The following is an 18862-nucleotide window of genomic DNA, read 5'->3' on the forward strand; positions in this document are numbered from 1 at the left end:
AAGCGGAGAGATGACTGTTTTAGCCACTTGAAGAAGAAGAGGGTCCAGGTTCCAGGCAACTTTAAAGAAAGTGACAATAAGATCCATGAAAAGTCATATGAAGGAGAGGAACCCAGACTCCCATACTGCATACAACTCAGCAGCCTACAAGACAGCCAGAACAGACATCTTCACAATACAGAAGAAAACACACAAGCTTTGAGTTGGTGCTGTAAAGTTTACACCAGCACAGGTATGGAACAGCCATAAAGGGACCTGAACTCCAGATCGCAAGAAGTAACTGCAAACAATGCAGCAGGGCTTCCACAACCAACAGAGAAGGGACTGCAATGGGAGGTATCGAGGTATCAATGAAGAAGACAAGGCAAATTAAACAGGAGGAGAAAGCAGACCAAAGAAAACTGCAAAGAGAAATAGTTGTCTTTTGCATGGGAGCAGCGGGTTTAGGCAGGAAGGGAATGCTCTGTGCATCTTTTCTAGCTGGAACAAAGAGAGAAACCTGGGTCTGAAAAAGGAGGTATATGACTGGATGCGTCATATAAAGGGCAGCTGTTACAACTCTCAAATTCAAGGACCTCAGTGATTATTTGAGAGCTGAAGATATAAGTGAGGTCAGGATGATCCCAAGGCTGAGAGAAATCACAATGCCATCTGCTTCTCCACAGAAAGTCTGGGAAGATTAAGAACACCACCAAAACCAGAAGAAAAGTGCAAGTAGGTGATCACACTAAGGCCACTGAGCACCAAATTAGATAAGAACAGGGTGCCTGAAATTGAGACAATTTTTTTTCTTTCTGTCACCAGACAGAGGCACGTATGTGTATGATGCATGCATATGAGACATGACGTTCTTCTGTCTCCTGTAGTACCTCTGTGTGCAAGATTACCGTGTTGTACAAAGAGGGAAAAACTAGTGTTTTATTTGCTGTGATCCGATATAGTTCCAAGACTACACAGCCACCATGCATTTGCACCAGCAGTGAAGTTTGGACCAGTTGCTGACGTCTGATGCACAGCAGACATATCTAGAACAGTAATTGCTAGAAGACCTTGCATCCACAATGTAAGTGGTGTGTGACAACTGGTCTCCTGTGCACAACTTCAACCACATATCCATATGGAGGAAAGCTGCTTTGAGTACACACCGTAAGACTCCAACTGTAGTCACAGTTGCATGCTCAGTGCTAACCACAATAGCTGTACCATTTGAAGGATCAGGTTTGTTCTATGTCCATTGCTGGGCAGGAGGAGCTTTTTTATAGTCACTTGGTTCACTTAACATTGTTAAGGTATAAGCAAAAGCTGCTCATTAGCCACTTGATAAGAGAACAACCAAACTCATAGTGAAGGCCCTTACAGGGTTACTGGACTGGAAGTCTCAAGGGCATGGAGCACTGTCTGAGTGGAGAAACAGGTTGTATCAGGATGGGACCCAGGGCCAGAGTGTGGGCAGCTCACAGCCTCAAGCTCATTCTATCTCCTCTCATGCTACAGGTCTGAGCATCAAAAGATGTGATTTCAAGATCACAATGAACAACAATAACCACCACACAGAAGAAATCAGCACTAAAAGGCTAATGGTGAGGCGTGGGCAGCCATTCATTATCACAGTGGGCTTCTCATTTCCAGTATACAACTACCTGCAGCAGCTGAAAAGGACCTTCCTCATAGTACAGACAGGTAACATGATTACCATACTTTTTGGAGCTCTTGTACAACAGCCACCTGAAGAACAGAGCCAAAAGGCATCTCCATAGCTGGACAGATGTGCCCACATTTAGAAGTGAGGCAAAGAAACTGTTTATCTAAGCCAGAGCAGTCTCCTGCTGCTGGGACTGCAAGGTCAAAACTAAATCTTTTTCCCAAAACACATTGCAGCACGATAATCAATGCAAGCTCACTGCTCTTTGAAAGTGCTCATGGGATCTCTCCTCACTCCTGACTTTTGGTTTTGGTATATTTAAACTCAGCTAGTCTTTTACAGATGTTTTCTACTACAGAGTGTTTTTCAGCGAGAGCCCTGAGAAGGGCAGCACCATCCACTCCCAGCTTGCTCTACCATAATTTGAGTATTTCACTGTGACTTTTGTCACAAGACACTGAATCCCAAGAGCAACAGGCCTGTGCCATTCTGGCTGTTCCTCCGTTCTACACTCTATGAAATACACGTTTCACTATCAAAAAAGGTGGCCTTAGTCCAGTACTAACCTTAGGAAGGTTCAGTAAGCTTTAAGACAGCAGCATTAAGGTAAGCATTAGGCTTAAGTGTCCCACATGAAAGGATAGCTATGACTCCAGACCTAGCCATGGTCCCTAAAACATGCAGGGGGTGGCAATCTATGTGTGGAAACCAGATCTCTTTTGCTGCAGGACCGAATCCTTCCAAAACAGATGGAACTCAGGTTGAATTTCCTATCTCCCGCCTGGGAGACCAGAAGCAGTGGAGTGCAGCACTAGAAGAACAGGACCCATGTTTCTGGACCATCTCTGTGAACACGCCTGCCAATGCTCCCATTGGCCAGTATGCTCTGCTTTTACATGCCTCCAAGTCTTACTGTCTCCTGGGAAACTTCATCCTTCTCTTTAATCCCTGGTGCCAAGGTGAGGAGTCAGGAACAAAAAGGCAGTCTGGGATCAGTCACTTCACAAAAACAGTTTTGAGCTCTGACACTCTGCCTCTGGAAAGGCTAAGGCTGACCCTACCCAGTGCTTCCCTCTACTCCTGCCCTGCTCCTCTCAGCACTTCAGGAAGGAGACAGGGGCTTGTACAGGTAGCACAGCTTGAAGCAACCTGCCTCAGCACTCCTATCCTGTTCCTGAAGTACTCTGTTGCCAGAACCCTGTGGTCTTGCAAAGGAAAAAGCAGTTCAATAATTTATTTCCTATAATAAAGACTTAAGGATGAGTTAAGATTATAACTGGTTTGATTAATGCCATTGGATCTTTCTTAGGAACAGAGAAGTCAACAACGAGTAGAGTAAAAGAGCTAGCTAGTACAATAGCCTAGCTTTGTAGGATCTTTCTTAAGTTCCTCTACTTGAGCAGAGATTGCAATGAAATTTTTCTCTCCTGCCCAATTCAGAATCTGTGGTATTTCCCCAGGGTAGAATGCCAGGGACTGCCTAAGTGTAGCATAGTCTGCTGATGCAAGGGCATCTGAGACCAAGAATGCTTTTCTCCTTATGCTTTTTTCCTCCATTCTAGATGATGAAGTGTTCTTGGCTAATGAGGCACAGCGGCAGGAGTACATTCTAAACCAAGAGGGTATCGTTTACTGGGGGACTGAAAATGCAGTCCTGGCACAGCCCTGGGACTTCAATCAGGTAAGAGGTCCAATATGTTTGTCTTCTCTTACAGCCACCAGCAGAGGAAGGGTGTCTATCTCCTGTACGTACAGAACGCAATTCATTCCCATGCTGTGACTTTGATGAAAGAGTCTGTTCTCTGCACCCACTGTCTTTCTCTAGGAACACACAGGAGAACAGGGACCTATGTATGAAGTCCCATAATCCAACGTATGTAGTTTTAGCTACTTTCTCAGCCAGTCCTTTTATGAAGAAACACATCAATCTGGGATTTATCTCTTCCTTTCATCAACAGATAAAAAATCATTTTGCAGAGCTTAGTAATACGGTCTGTTTTACAGATAAAGGGAGGACAAGATTTTCCAATTTGCCCAAGACTAATCTGCCAGAGATGAGACCTGGATTCTATTCCACTTTAGTGACAACAGATTAAACAAGTACCTCTCTGCCAACCTAGAGAGTGCTCCAGAAAAAAATCAGGAGTTTCCCTCAGTCATGGGATGCAGTATCATGCCAGTGCATTTCTCACTATGCTTCAATAAAGCCACAGTTCTGCCTTTAGGGTGTTGTGCTCCATCTTCAAATCTCTGCCTGGAGCTTTCCCCCACAGCCCACCTATATAAGACTAGCAGTAGAAAGGGAGAAAATCTGCACAGTTACAAGCCCTTGCAGGGATTCCAGAGAACAAAGGTTAAGGCCACATTTCCCAAGCTGTCGTGTTCTTGTTTTAGTTTGAGGAGGATATTGTGGACATCTGCTTCACACTGCTGGACGTAGGTGAACGCCATCAACGAGACAAGGATCACACTCAGCGCAAGAACCCTATTTACATCTGCCGCACAGTTGCTGCCATGGTAAGGAGAGTAGTCAGCAGCCTAGTCCCTAGCAGAGAAGATCTGAATGCAGACAGGCTAGTATATTCTTAATCCCAATTTACAGCAACCCACCGACTAATTGGTAAGACTGCCTGGGGCTGTTCCAAACATCGCCCACCTATCTCCAGCCCTTCTTGATATTCCTGCAGCAGACAAGTAGTGCTGCAGGAATTTCTTAGCAGTAGCAGCACACTTACTGAATAAATCTCAAGGGAGACTGTTGCACCTGCTCTGGCCAGTCACGATCTCCATGTTTTGCACAAAAAATCTTTTTTGTTTCAGCTGCCTTGAAGGTAGTTCCATCAAACAGGATATGGTTTACCTACTAAGATGTAATTCTTTAATTCATCTTTCTCTACTCCTTCCCTGAAGCTGAACTGCGATGAGGTTAGAGGAATCATGACAGAATATGGGACCGGGAAATACTATGATGGGACATCCCCTTTCAAGTGGCTGGGCAGCAGCCCCATCCTCCGGCAGTGGGTGGCATTGCAGTGCAAACCTGTCCGCTACGGGCAGTGCTGGGTGTTTGCTGCAGTCATGTGCTCAGGTACGGTTGTGGTTCAAAGACTTGTGGGTTAAGTAAAGCCTTACCTGGTACACAGAACCTCTAGCATATGCCTGAATTCCTGGAAAAGCACAGATCCCAGTAACATAACCTTTAATCTTTAGGTGTGAGGCAGATCCTCAGAGTTTACTCATCAACATTTAACATTGCTAGCTTTGGGCTAAAAGAGTGTTAGTACACACCATTCACTGAATGCACCGATGACAGTTTACTTCTTGAAGGAACAGTGCTTCTTGCAAACTCCAGATATCAGGCCCGGTGCCATTCTGACAGGCCAAGTTTCAAAACCAGCTCAACATCTACCATCAAAGACACCTTTACGGCAGGATGCACAACTGATTCACAGCTCTTTCTTCTGCACAGTTCTGAGGTGCTTGGGAATTCCCACCAGAGTTGTCACAGGCTTCACATGGGCTCACAACACGAACAGCAGTCTGAATGTGGATGAGTATTATGACGAAAATGGGATGCTGCTTACACATGACAAGAGTGCCCGAGTCTGGTAAGAAAACACGGCAGGGTCCAAACTAAAGTTTGAGACAATACCTGGGTCTAGGAAGCGACTGAGAGAAAAAGGAAAAGGTAAACAGCTGCAGGGAGGTTAATAAGAAAGAGCTCAGCTGAGCTGCAGTGTACATGACTTGTTCTCGAGAAATCTCAGGAACCAAAAGCGAAGAGTGCTATATTGCTAGGGCCCACAAAGGAAGAATGACAACCCAAACCATCTGGAGAAACTACACTTACGTCAAAAAACATGGTCTCTTCCTGTGTGCTGAGTTCTTTCAAAGGAGTATTAATTTGCTGTGGTTTGGCTAAAAGTTTCCTGTACCTCAGGGCTCAGCATCTTGTTATAAGCACATGATGTTGTCTGTCACAGGACCTTCCACGTTTGGAACGAATGCTGGATGGCTCGAACAGACTTGCTACCAGAGTACAGCGGATGGCAGGCACTAGATGCCACCTGCCAGGAGAAAAGCAAAGGTAAGATATCAAAGACAGACTTGGGGAAAAAAGGGGGCGAATAAAGCAGTTCAATATTCCTTCCTTCTTCAGTTTCCAATGGAAGGATGGATAAGGGCAGGGAATCACCCCAAGGACTTCACACACTAAATCATCATTAACTCTTTTGGTTCGTGCAGCCTGTGGAGCTCTAAGCATAGGCCTGGTTGGTAAAGGCATCTAACTCTTAATTGGGCTGCATTTTCTCTTCAGGCGCATCCTTCTGTGGGCCAGCCCCTGTTCAAGCCATCAAAGAAGGGGACACTGAAGTGGATTATGATGTCTGCTACTTCTTTGCTGCCATAAATGCCAAGTGCCATGTCTGGATACACAAAGCAGATGGCATCCTCAAGCCAGCTTGCATTTGCACAAAGTATACGGGCAACAACATCAGCACCAAGAGTGTGGGCAGTGAACGCTGTGAGGATATCACACACAACTACAAATATCCTGAAGGTATGGGGTGGAAAAGCGTCTAAACACATCTCCTACTAGTGTTACAAGTGAAGAGTACAGAACTATACTACAGAGCCATACCAGAGCATTATGGTCATCCACTTCTCACTACTTCTTCCTGAACGGCACAAGAACACCTTACTCTTGCTGTCTACAGAATCAAAGCACAGGTCATATCCCAAAGTTTCATCCTGCTTAATTACCAGCTTACCAGAAGGCCAGGCATTTCTCCACCAGACACTCTCCTGTCCGGAAGACTTCCTTTCTTGACCTCTGTTAACCTGTAAACTCTGTACATTCATCTCCCATCACCCTTGTATTACATTTCAGACTCCAGCTTTCTGAAAAGGACTGCTGTGCTCCCAAATAGTCTAAATCCTCATAGGCTCCCCACGGAAGTGGTCATGGAATGAGCCTGCTGGAGTTCAAGAAGCATTTGGATAACACTCAGACACATGGTCTGATTCTTTGGGTGGTCCTCTGGGGACCCAGGAGTTGGACTTGATCATCTATGTGGGTCCCTTCCAACTCAGGCTATTCAATGATTCTATGACATCCCTCCCTCAAAAAGAAGCTCTCCCTTTAAAATCTATTACTCTGCCCAGTTCCCCAACTCTGCAATCTCATCTTAGCCTATGGCATGCTGTCTTCTTTGCTGCGGTCTATCCCAGGACAAGATAGTACTGCACCATAGCTACAGTTACAGAGGCGCAACTGTTCTCTTACTGACAGATGTTAGCACTAAAGTGTTTCAAAAACTAATAGAATTCTTTCGAAGTAGAATCTTTCAGGCACGTCCAACGTGCTGTCAGATGAAATTCTCAATCTCCTCCAACCAGAAGCTCAATGAGATGTCTCTCTATGCTCTAAGAAATAGTTGTCTACAGTACTGTTAGGACAATTAAACTCCATCCTTCTACATTTACTGCTCTACAATTACTACACAGGAAATAACACTGAAATATGCACTCTCTCCCCTCTCCCCCCTCCTCCCCCCTTTTTTTTTTGTGACAGGTTCTCTTCAGGAAAAAAAAATACTTGACAAAGTCTACAGAAGAATAAAGACACTTGAGACAACTACCAGCAGCAAAACAGAGTTCAGCTCCATTACTACTGCCCTTGAAGAGCCAGTTAACCTTTTTATCCAACTCCAGTCCAATAGTTCTCTGCTACTGGGACAAGATGTTCCAATTTCTGTTGAAGTGTTTAACCCCAGCGGTGGAGAGAAGGCAACTCATTTGGTACTTGGGGCCCAGTCTCTACATTATGGTGGCACACCCATTACCCAACTTTGGAAGAAAGAGTTTCATTTTATCCTCAAGAGCAATGAAGGTAAGGACTCTACTGGACGCAAGGCCAGAAAAGTATATCCTGTCCTCTTGTTTAGGAAAAATGCACTTAGCTTTAAGTCTGCAAAAGGCTGGCTGGAAAGCTGACTGTAGGCTATTCAAACAAATCACTTTGGTGGGGAGAAGAGGAAAACAAGCTGCAGCATGTTAGGTGGATCACCCTACAGATTTTTGAATTTGCAGATTCAGTTGGGGTCACTAAAGCTTTTAAATACTGCAGCTTTTAGTGCAGTGTTGGGTGCTAAACACTCCTAGGAAGCATGCAGTCTAAGAACTTAATATTAGTTGCATTGTCACCTCTATTTCACCACTCTGTATTCCAGCTACCACCCTGCAGGCCTCTGTGCCTTACTCACAGTACATAAAAGAGTTGGGAGAGAACCATCTGCTTCGTCTGACTGCCATGCTGAGAGACAAGGACTCCTACATATGCTTTGCACAGGAAGAGATCAGCATTTGTGATCCCCCTCTCATTATTAAGGTTAGATTGCTTCATCATTCTGTACTGCAGTGGTGAGAAAACAGCTTTCCTAGTCACAAGCAGCAGAAACATGCCTGCTATGTTGCATGGCTTTCCTCATACTGTCTTCTTTCAAAGCACTGAGACATCAGTTTGGGAAAAGCGCCGTGCTGCACTGTTGTATACAATACTCCTCCCACTTCTATCTCATCTATGTGTAAAGACAAGGAAATCCAGATGACTCGTAACTCCCTCACCAGTCCGCAAATCAGAGGCTGTAAAGGAAACTACAGAATACTGTAGTAGTAAAGAAAGCGAGCTGGACTTTGAGTCTTCCGGCAACTGGCAGCTCATGCTGGGACCTCTGGCACAAAAAAATACCTCTCCCTTTAACCATAAAAGTTTCTCTTTTCTTCTCTCAGTTTCAGCTCATTCCCTTCTTTCAACAGTTTCCAGAACACATGGTACAGTACCAGCCAGCCACAGTGGAGATCAGCCTCCTGAACCCTCTCACCGAACCCCTGGAGAAGTGCATGATAGTGGTTGGAGGGCGAGGGCTCATTTACAGACAAAGGAAGTACAGGTGAGTGCAAATTGATTGACCTAAGAACAGGATATGCAAAAACAGACACAATACAAGCTAGAGAAACCCCTGTCCTGGAAAGGCCTGCCCCCAGAATAAACAGGCAACAACAAGACAGGAGTAGACCACTACAGTTGAAAGCCCCAAGCACTCCCTTATTTAGGTGTGATACAGAAAATTTTCACACTGAAAAAGAGAAAAGCCAGATAACAACTTTCAGCAGATCTTCCCCTTCTCTGCTGAAGAGCCAGGTAAAATTGACTTAGCCAAGAGTCCTCCAAAAAGGCATCCTCTTCTCCACATGAAAAAGCAAAATTTTTCTCAGAAAGTTGCATTAGGACAAAGTAGATGACTCCATGGGGAGTTCAACCCTCACAACTCCCTCCCAAATTGGTGTCTGATCACAATTCCATCATGGCAGTTTAGGGGACTGCTAGTCTTTTTCTATTTACACCCCACCCCTTATTTTTTTGGCATCACACTCGTGTTTCACAAATGCATCTCCTGAGCCCTGTGAACAAGAAATGCAAAGAGGTGTGCTTCCTGTATAATCCCCTCTTGCCTTTCAGGCTGGGTTCTGTGCAGCCTGGAAGCACTCAACAGCTGCGTATCTCGTTCACTCCCACTGAAGCAGGGCCCAGAAGACTCACTGTGAATCTTACCTGCCTTCAACTCCAGAACCTGAAGGGCTACAAAAGTATCAACATTGCAGCTGCCTGATGCCCAGCTTAGAACAAGTCCTGCTGTCCTATTTGCAAGAGTGGTCACAATCTGTCCTCCTGACCTTTGGCAAGCATAGATGTTAAAAGTTTATTTAAAGTTATATTTAAAACCATGTCCGACTTGTATTATTCATACAAACTCAACTCTCTCCCATCTGCAACTATATCCACTCTCAGATCTTGCAAGTTGAACCTTCCTGTGACAAAGATGGGCTAAACGCTCAAGCAGATGCTGTATTTCTTTGTGCATACCCGCTGAACTCACCAGTGCTTAGTCATTCTTCCCTTGTGGCAAAAAAAGCATATCTTAGAACTTTGAAGTGATGATCGATGTAGTATTTCTCTAGAGATGTACTCATATCCTACAGATCCTTGAAGTTGATAAAGCAGCAGACAGCATTTTCTATTGCTTTCTTAGGGAACAGAAGAGAAGAAGATAATTTGCCCTTCTCAATGTTAGACACAAAATATCAGCATTGTATTTTTTAATGGCTCATTTGGCTTGCAAAAGCAGCAAGATCCTATTCTTCTATGTATATTCTCTGCCACCTGAGAACAGATGCAGCTAACCAAGCAAATCTAGCAGCATTTTATTGTTCTTTGAACCCCACGGCAGTTGTAATGTCTGAAAAACTGGGCACATTCACAACAGTAAGATTCAGCACTGCACCATCCCAAGAGTCCAAGCAAAATGACACCACCTGCAATTGCAAAGGGTGATTTTTTGTGAGTTTTGCCAGGTGGCATCGAAGTTCTCTCTTAAGAGCACTGTCCTCATCATTCTCCCTGTAGCTGGAGAATGGCCAGATTCCCTGGAAGAGCATACATCGGGGCCAGTAGCAGCTACACATGCAGACACAGAAGAGCTAAAGTTCACCCTGTGTGAAGTTCTTGATTTTGTCCATGTTGTGATCTACTGCACCAATCAGAAACTGCACCCAGCCTTCCTCTGATGGTGGACAGACATGGCTTGTCCTGCAAAAGTGGAGGAAATTCATTAGGAAGGCCACCTTGGGGGTTTTATATCTATGTATCCGGAAACCCCCACAACACATACATATTGTGAAATCCCGAATTACTGCATCATTAATACAGGACCATTATAGCTCCACAGTACTTTGAGGCACGAAGAAACAACATCCACGTCTCTAGTTCCACACTTTGACACATATATGTCCATCTTCAGCAGTAACCACTTTAATTCCTGACATCCTATTCCTATCCCATTGCAACTGTATAACATCAGAATTATTCCAAAATGACAGCGTTTTCTGCCTAGAAATGAGTCATCTTTGACAGGAGGCAGAAAGATATCAACTTCCATAGCAGACATCACATGCTTATAAATTGTAACTCATACTCACTTTGTAATCTCTAAGACTTTCTTTAATACCGAGGCCAACTTAGCAGCCTAGAAAGAAGCAAAAGGGAAATAAAGTACACCAAACATGGAAAAAGGGGGTCCAGCAATACTGGAAAAAAAGGGAAGGTGCAAGAATGCCTGACACAGCCAAAAATAAGTAAAACTGCCACAGATCCTGATGCAAAAGGAAGCAATCTAACACGGGTGGGAGTATCGCCTGACCTGTTGCTGACTGGGACACGTAAAAATACAGACAGATCGTTTTTTGAAGTATACATTAGTATGCTTTTTTTCTTTAAAAAGATAAGTCTATTAGAATTTGGTAACTGATAGTAAGAGATGAAGTTATAAGTGACTCACTGTAATACAATTTGATATTAAGCAATACTTCATTAACTGTAACAACAACAACAAAAAAATCAAGCCACTGGCCAAATGTATGAAACCAGAATAAAGAATTTCAGATATGAGAAAGTATATACTTAATCTCGGTTGGAAGGGACCCCTGGAAGCCACCTAAGTACAACCTCCTGCTCAAACCAGGGCAAACCTCATAGTTCTGTCAAGTTGCTCAGAGCCTTGCCCCATCAAATTTTGAGCATCTCCAAAGATGGAGATTGCTTCTCATGGAAGCAATGGACATTACTTCTCTGAGCAGCTTATTTCACTTAACAAGTGAAACGTGCTTAACCATGCTCATCGTGAATGTTTTTAATTTCTTTAATTTAGATCACTTTATTTGAGCTAATCTAAATTACCCAGGGAAAAAAGTAGATATAAGGTACATTGGCAGCCTTAGACCTCACTTTCCTGAGGTACTGTCACTGGATATCTCTATGGATTAGAGTTTAGAGCCAGTGCTAGAGTGGACATTTTCCCCAAAATAAAGATGAGAAATGCATTTCCAGCTGAAAGAAGACGAGTGTGTGAGAACTAAAGGGGACTCTTGGTCCCTCCAAGCATGTTACTTAGACAGTGACTAATACCCTTGTCTCCCTGACAAACGTATTTCCTCCAATTTAATTTCCTCCCCTTCACTACAGCCAAGCAAGTAGAACTGCATGCAGGCTGCAGAAACTTACGTTGAGTCGCACAGCCAACTGGTTCACAGGTGGATACATGCTCAGTGCCAACTCATCAACACTAGAATAGAAGAGAGAAGTGCAATGGAAGAAAGCCCTGCAATTGCCCAGTTCACAGATCTCGGTCACAGAATCACAGAATGGCTGAGGTTGGAAGGAACCTCTGAAGATCATCTAGTTCAACCCCACTGCCAAGCACGACCACCTAGAGCACATTGTGCAGGATGGCATCCAGGCAGGTTTTGAGTATCTCCAGAGAAGGAGACTCTACAACCTCTATGGGCAACCTGTTCCAGTGCTCTGTCACCCTCCCAGTAAAGAAGTGCCCTCTCACATTCAGCCGGAATCTCCTGTGCTTCAGTTTGTGCCTATCGCCTCTCATCCTGTTGCTGGGCACAACTGAAAAGAGACCGGCTCCATAATCTCAACACCTTCCCCTCAGATAATTAATGAGGTCTACCCTCAGTCTTCTCTTTTCCAGGCTAGACAGGCCATTCTCTCAACCTGTCTTTGTATAACAGGTGCTCCAGACCTCTAATCATCTTTATAGTCCTCCTCTGAACTCACTTTAGTATTTCTATGTCCCTCTTGTACCGGGGAGCCCAGAACTGGATATAATACTCCAGGTGTGGCCTCAACAGGGCTGAGCAGAAGGGGAGGATCACCTCCCTTGACCTGCTGGTAACACTTCCTCAGTGCAAGTCAGGAATAGCAGGGCATGACAAGGGGACATTTGGTTATACCCAGTGAATACTTCTCACCACCTTCTCAGGCATCTGTGTGGCACTTCCACCTTATTTCTAGTCACAGCTCCACCCCAAGCAGCAGCACATACTCCTTTCTTAACCTGCACGACTCTCAACAGCCTATGATATAATAGTTTTCCCATCATACCCCCTTTCAACCACCCGGTCACAGCTTAAGTATCATAATGTTTTTTCTAGTCCATTTTCTAGACCTCGAGAAAGAAAGGGACTGCTCTGGAGCAGAATGCAGCATGGGGAGAGACCTACTTACCTTGGACTGATCTCGTTAGCAATGTCTGCAAGGTCATCCAGCTGAGCAATCTGCTCTGGAGATTCAGCTTTGCCATAAGCCTTCACTACACTCAAGACCTTCTTCAGGCAAGCTTTGGAAGCCTTTATTAATCCCATGCAAGAGCTAAGCAGTTTCCGGTCAGCTTCTGACCAGTAGGTATCTCTGTTGCCCCGAAAGCCAAGCTCTTCATCTTCCGTGATATCACTGTAGGGGTCTTGCCCTTCCACCAGAGCCTGAGAATACAGATGCTCTGAAAACCCAGAACCTAACATCCATTCCAGCAATACCCAGGAGGAAAGGTAAAATACGATCTAGAAAACAATTTATGGAGGAATCCCTCTTCAACCAGCATCTCATTTGCTTGATTCTGTTAATCTTAATAAGACCGCATTAAGAAAAACTAATTCAACAGAGCAAACAGCAAGAACGTGACAGATAGTCCCATTCTTACATTAACCTAAAACTACAAACACATACAGTTCAGAACGTGGCTTCATGGAAACCACATGTAAGGTAAACTAGACTCAGGTTTGAAAACTCAGTAAGATCCAGACATAAAACGGTAACTTTGGTCATGTAAGAACTAACTTACATCAAAGCCTGTACATAAAACAATCTCTGCGTTCTATCACTGAACCATCACTGCAGTCTATCACTGCAGGTTCCTCAAAGGCTTAGGGGCTTCCTTACGTTTTCCATCTCCTCCAGAGCATCCTTGACCACACTCAGACAGGCAGCCAGAGCTGACACAACTGCTGCCTGGTTATCTGCAAAACAAAAAGGAAGACAACTGTAGTGCTGCACTGATTCAAATCAGCTTCCAACAACATTCACCTAGGTCTGCAACCATCAGAACTTGAGATCATAAGGTCAAATTTTTTGCAAACCTCAGAGCTGCACTGTTGCTATACAGGGAATTTGACCCGTCTTCCATGCTTATCCACTTCAAAGAACAGTAGGGTTCTACAGAATGAGTACGCCTCCATTCTACTAGCTAAAATGCCCCTCGCAAGTATTATCAACACTTCAAGATCGCGCATCCTAGTTCCACTGTTCTGCATATACAGTACTCACTTCGTGGCAGGCTGGACACTTGCTCGCATGCTTCCCACACACCACCAGTTGATATAAGCTGTTCCTGAGACAAGCTGAAACAAAACAGAGACCCTCAAAGTTAGGTTCAATAGCACCATCCTGCTAGACTGTTTGTATTTTCTGCGCGCTAGAAGGGGGTCTGCTGGAAAGATGTCAGCGAACCAGCTTGTCACTGGTATCTCATGTCTGCATAAAGCAAGAGGTATTTTAATAACTCCTACTCTGTCTAGTTATTAATTGGAACAAGTAGCAGAAGCCTCTTACAAAGACCCCCAAAGGTGCTTAGGAGTATTATTTATCTTCCAGAATCTCTTTGAATCAGAAGAGGCTGATGATCTTTGCCTACAGGCAGTGGCATTTATCAGTAAAGAGAGGATGAGTAATACCTTCCCTGAAGCACAGCAGTCCACTAACTAGCTGTAGAGTCACACAGTCATCATGTATGTATGTATGCAATGTTCACTCCAAAGGCAAAAACTGCCAACCAATGCAAATGGTATCAATCGCCTTCATGGAAATTCCTTCACAGGAGAGGTGCTCCAGCCCTCTGATCATCTTTGTGGCCCTCATCTGGACCTGTTGTAACACATCAACATCCTTTCTGTGCTGGGTCCTGTCCCAGACCTGGATGCAGTACTCCAAGTGGCAGAGCCCTCACAACACTGCAAGAACGACAGCATGCCCTCACAAGGGCAGAGTAGAGGGGGACAATCACTTTCCTCAACCTGCTGGTCACACCGTTTTTGATGCAGCCCAGGATGTAGTTTGCCTTCTGGGCCGCAAGCGCACACTGTTGGCTCACGTCAAGCTTTTTGTCCACTAGAACTCCCAAGTCTTTCTCTACAGGGCTGCTCTCAATGTACTCTTCTCCCAGTCTGTACTCACGTCTGGGATTGCCCCGACCCAGGTGCAGCACCTTACACTTAAACCTCATTCGGTTCACGTGGGCCCACTTCTCAAGCTTGTCCATGTCCCTTTGGATGGCATTCCTTCCTTCTGTCGTATCAACCGCACCACTCAGCTTAGTGTTGTCTGCAAACTTGCTGAGGGTGCACTCAATCCCACTGTCTATGTCGTTGATAAAGTTATTAAACAATACTGGTCCCAGGAGAGACCCCTGAGGGACACCGCTCGTCACCAGCCTCTACCTGGACACAGAACCGTTGGCCATTACTCTCTGGGTGCAGCCATCGAGCTAATTCCTTATCCACTGAATGGTCCAGCCTTCAAATCCATATCCCTCCAATTTGGAGATCAGGATGTCATGTGGGACCATGTCAAAGGCCTTACACAAATCCAGGTAGATGACTATGGTCAGTCTTCCCTTGTCAACTGACGCAGTCACTCCATCAAAGGCCACCAGACTGGTCAGGCACGAAAGAGCCCTTGGTGAAGCCATGCTCGCTATCCCAGATCACCTCCTTGGCATCCGTGTGCCTTAGCATTGCCTCCAGAAGGATCTGTTCCATTATCTTGCCAGGCACAGAGGTGAGGCTCACCAGTCTGCAGTTCCCCGGCTCTTCCTTTCTACCCTTTTTTAAAATGGGAATGATGTTTCCCTTTTTCCAGTCACCAGGGACTTCACCTGACTGCCAGGGCTTTTCAAATACGATGGTAGGTATCTTGGTGACTCCATCAGCCAGTTCCTTCAGGACCCTGGGATGCATGTCACAAGGCCCAACAAACTTGTATTTGCTCAGTTTCATCAGGTGGTCTCTTTTACAGTGAGAGGGACTTTGCTACCCCAGTCCTCACCTTCAGGTTCAGGGAAATGAGAGACATGGGAAACCTGACTGGCAGTGAAGACTGAGTCAAGGAAGTTGTTGAGTACCTCAGCCTTCTCCTTGTCTGTCATCACCCTTTGCATCCATCAGAGGGGGTACACTCTCCTTCACCTTTTCTGAGCAATGTACCTATAGAACCCCTTCTTGTTATTTTTTGCATCCCCTTGTCAAACTCAGTTCCACCTGTGCCTTGGTCTTCCTGATCCCATCCCTGAGTATATGAACAGCATTCCTGTACTCTTCCCTGGCCATCTGTCCCTGCTTCCACTGCCTGTGCATTTCCTTCCTGTGCCTCAGTTTAACCAACAGGTCCTTGCTCAGTCATCCCAGTTTTCTGCCCTCCCTGCTCACTTTCTGACACACGGGGATGGAGAATTCTTGTGCTCTAAGGAAAATATCGTTAGGAATGTAAGGATGTTACAAAAGACCATCTTCAGAGGTCTTTTTAAGAAGCTCCTGCTTTTTGTTCCAATCAATAACTAAACTCAGTAGGAGTTATTAAAACACCGTGCTTTATACAGGGTAAAATTTCTTCTCTGAGGTTGTCTCACTGGAATGGACTTGCTGGGCAATCACTGGATGGTGTCTGGTGCTGGTTACTCTCTCCAGATCTGATCCTGACTTTTCTGGCCTAACTTTCCAGCTTGATGTTGTTGCTATGGACTTGTCCGGTGATTTCGACTCTCAACTACATTTGTCTACCCTCACCAGCACTGCTCTGCTCACTCAGATATTGGAGGAATGGGCCCTCCTTGGTGAAGCTGCTGCCTTTGCCTGCCTCATAACAGTGCTCAGCTCCTGCCTCCCCACTTCCCTTAGGGTGCTCCCCCAAGTCTGCACTTGCTGCTCCTTAACAGATATATTTGTAACTTTTTCTTCCTTCTTCATGGAAAGTTACTACCTCTCCAATGGAGAAATGAGAATAGTTTCTGTGAGTTGGATCATTCCTTCCACCACTTCAGTGGTAGCATCTCGTACCATCTTCCGAAGAGTAGTACCTGGTTGAGATTGAGAAACAGCAAGAATGTTGCCACAAAAAGCACTGACAGAAAGAAACTGACACAGATGAACATGCAGAATGCTCTGTTTGTGCAGATACACAATATAAATAAAGTTGCAGGTATTTTGAAGGAAGCAATATACCTTCTCCAGTTCCAAAAGGGCTTTGGACAAAGATATCAACACTTTATAACTATGAATGCTCAAACAACTATACCACTTCCTACATTATCACTCATTCACAGATTGAAATCTGCAGAATTAGATGGTCAAGTGGTTCACTTATAACCACGTTGCAAGTCTGTAGAATAGCTGACAACGGGACTCTGCTCACGTTAGCTTGCTTTCCTGTAGATGCCCGATCTCCTACTACGATTTGAAATACTGGGTTTCTTTATACAGTGGTGAAAGAATTGGCACTATCCTGCTGTTACTATCTCACCTTGGCCCTTGGGGAGCCAGTAGTACGCTGTGGCAACTGCAAGAATGGCATTTTGGACATCTTCGCTCAGCTTCTGACAATTCTGAAAACGGGTAGGCAAAAGTATCAATATCACATGGCTACACTTCATTTAGAAAGTCTCACAAACAATCCTATCCACGTTACTTTGTAAAAAAAAAAAAAAAGGAGGAAGCATAGTTATGGTCATAATAATGGAGAAACAAATATAGAACAAAAAGATACAGTATTTAAGTTTCTGTGAAGCCTACAAATACAGAAGAAAATCACTTTCTGGAGTTCCAAACTCACTGTATGTATTACGAGTAGCCTGGTTCAAAGGTTGTGAAAAGAGGAAGTAGCAGCTTAAACCACTACTCTGAGTTGGAGGTCTTTTCTTCCTTCTTCAAACATCCACGTGTTTGAACTTCTCTCAATTAACAGAAAATATATTGCCATTCTTTGTTAGCAGTAAGGTCCATACTGCTCAATATCTTGTCTGTCAGCAACCAGTTGCAGATGTTTAAGAAAAAAACATGTAAGAATACATCTATTTGGTATGTCCCCCTAAGTTATAGAAACTAGTTCTCTAGGCAATTCTTGAATTTGGTAAATACTCTCTACAACACATGGTTCCCACAGATGTTCTTTTTTTGTGCTGAACCCAATGAGACTTTGTTTTAGTCAAGTAAACCGGGAGATACCTGAAACTTGACACATACGCTGAAATTTCATTCTCTGTAGGGGGCTTTTACTCACCTCTGCAGAAGGCAGTGGAGACCTTGAGAAAGCCAGACTGAGCTTTGTAGCTTCTTGTGATGCTTCTTTGAATGTCCGACCTTAGAAAGGATACAGTGGGAACAAGACATTAGGAAGTATCTCGGGTAACAGACAAAAGAACGGAGCGGATAAATGAGCAATGTCTTCTCTGACACTACTTAACCCTAACATCTACTGCTCGATTACCGTTTCTTTTTTCCAAGCATGAAAAAGCCATAAGCTAAAATTCCACTTAGAAGATTTCCTTGGTGTATTTGTGCCATACACGTAGCATGTTTTATATATCTGTTCATTTCTAGTTTTTTTACTTAGCCACTACTGATATCTACAATCACATTTGTCTCCTGGTCCAGGACACCTTCACCAGAATGTTCTGGAAGGCTTTAACAGAGAACAAGAGCTTTAAAAACGTAGTTATAAAAACTGTTCCATACTGCCTACCGCTTTGCAACGCCAACACGGCTGGAGCCGAGGGCAAGTGCAAAAGCCCCGGCTGAAGTCCTGCTTGCAGCTTGGAGCCCTGCCACGTACGTGCACCGCGGAGACCCGCCCCCGCCCCCGCCGGCCCAGCCCGGAGCCACGCCTACCCCAGCCCGCTCCCCGGCCCGTACCTAGCGCGTCCCAGAAGCGCGGAGGCTCGAACGGCTCGCGGCCTTCGCCCGGTTCGCCCTCTGTAAAGGCAGACATAGGCCTCAGCCAGCAAAACGCCAGCCCAGCCCAGCCCAGCCCGCGCCGGCTCCAGCCCGGCCCCGGCCCCCACCTCTGACCCGCGCCAGCACCGCGCGCAGCGCCGCGCGCAGCTCCTGCAGCGCCTCCCGCGCCTCCATGGCTGCGCGAGCTGCCACCGCCGCGCGGCCTCTCTCGCAGCTGCCGCGCGTCACATCCGCTTCCGGAGAACAGAGGCGGGGAAAAGGGCGGCCCCGCCCCTTCACGGCAACCCGCCCGCAGCCGCGGCCGCCCCCTCC

The 18862-nt window shown here is 45.3% G+C and overlaps 2 protein-coding genes across 6 annotated transcripts in view; one reads left to right on the top strand and one right to left on the bottom strand.

Annotated features, from left to right (window-relative positions):
- Window positions 1–9430, top strand: part of LOC310882741 (protein 4.2-like) — a 16204-nt gene extending 6774 nt beyond the window's left edge. Inside the window, exons 2-13 of one of the 3 annotated variants that reach the window (XM_083801909.1) lie at window positions 1495–1680; window positions 2371–2601; window positions 3205–3323; window positions 4037–4159; window positions 4553–4730; window positions 5112–5250; window positions 5626–5729; window positions 5961–6203; window positions 7218–7535; window positions 7876–8033; window positions 8435–8595; window positions 9165–9430. In XM_083801909.1, coding sequence (XP_083658035.1) covers window positions 1495–1680; window positions 2371–2601; window positions 3205–3323; window positions 4037–4159; window positions 4553–4730; window positions 5112–5250; window positions 5626–5729; window positions 5961–6203; window positions 7218–7535; window positions 7876–8033; window positions 8435–8595; window positions 9165–9315 — 2111 coding nt within the window. In that variant the 3' untranslated portion in view covers window positions 9316–9430. The remainder of the gene's footprint in view (window positions 1–1494; window positions 1681–2370; window positions 2602–3204; window positions 3324–4036; window positions 4160–4552; window positions 4731–5111; window positions 5251–5625; window positions 5730–5960; window positions 6204–7217; window positions 7536–7875; window positions 8034–8434; window positions 8596–9164) is intronic. The other 2 variants (XM_083801910.1, XM_083801911.1) reach the window with 2 other exon arrangements.
- Window positions 9431–9787: 357 nt separating this feature from the next.
- CCNDBP1 (cyclin D1 binding protein 1) lies at window positions 9788–18817 on the bottom strand. 3 transcript variants are annotated; one of them, XM_083801932.1, is made up of 11 exons: window positions 18658–18814; window positions 18509–18568; window positions 17877–17956; window positions 17121–17202; window positions 16581–16677; window positions 13875–13948; window positions 13491–13567; window positions 12780–13033; window positions 11763–11823; window positions 10682–10728; window positions 9788–10292 (listed from the first exon to the last, which is right to left on the bottom strand). In XM_083801932.1, the coding sequence occupies exons 1-11, from the start codon at window positions 18722–18724 to the stop codon at window positions 10184–10186; spliced, it is 1008 nt and encodes a 335-aa protein (XP_083658058.1). In that variant the 5' UTR covers window positions 18725–18814; the 3' UTR covers window positions 9788–10183. The 3 variants fall into 3 exon arrangements, with proteins under 3 accessions (XP_083658058.1, XP_083658057.1, XP_083658059.1); XM_083801931.1 differs by lacking the exon at window positions 18509–18568 and having other exon boundaries at window positions 12780–13111; window positions 18658–18817; XM_083801933.1 differs by lacking the exon at window positions 18509–18568 and having other exon boundaries at window positions 18658–18812.
- Window positions 18818–18862: the final 45 nt, after the last annotated feature.

This window comes from Anser anser (genome assembly GCF_964211835.1).
Source record: "Anser anser genome assembly, chromosome: 16".
NCBI classification, from domain to species: domain Eukaryota; kingdom Metazoa; phylum Chordata; class Aves; order Anseriformes; family Anatidae; genus Anser; species Anser anser.

Coding starts and splice junctions, on each gene's coding strand:
- CCNDBP1 (XM_083801931.1), bottom strand. CDS start 18,724: ATGGAGGCGCGGGAGGCGCTGCAGGAGCTGCGCGCGGCGCTGCGCGCG. Junction 17,957..18,657: donor GGTGCTGGCGCGGGTCAGAG/GTGGGGGCCGGG, acceptor ATCCTTTCTAAG/GTCGGACATTCAAAGAAGCA. Junction 16,678..17,120: donor CTGGCTCCCCAAGGGCCAAG/GTGAGATAGTAA, acceptor AATCTCAACCAG/GTACTACTCTTCGGAAGATG.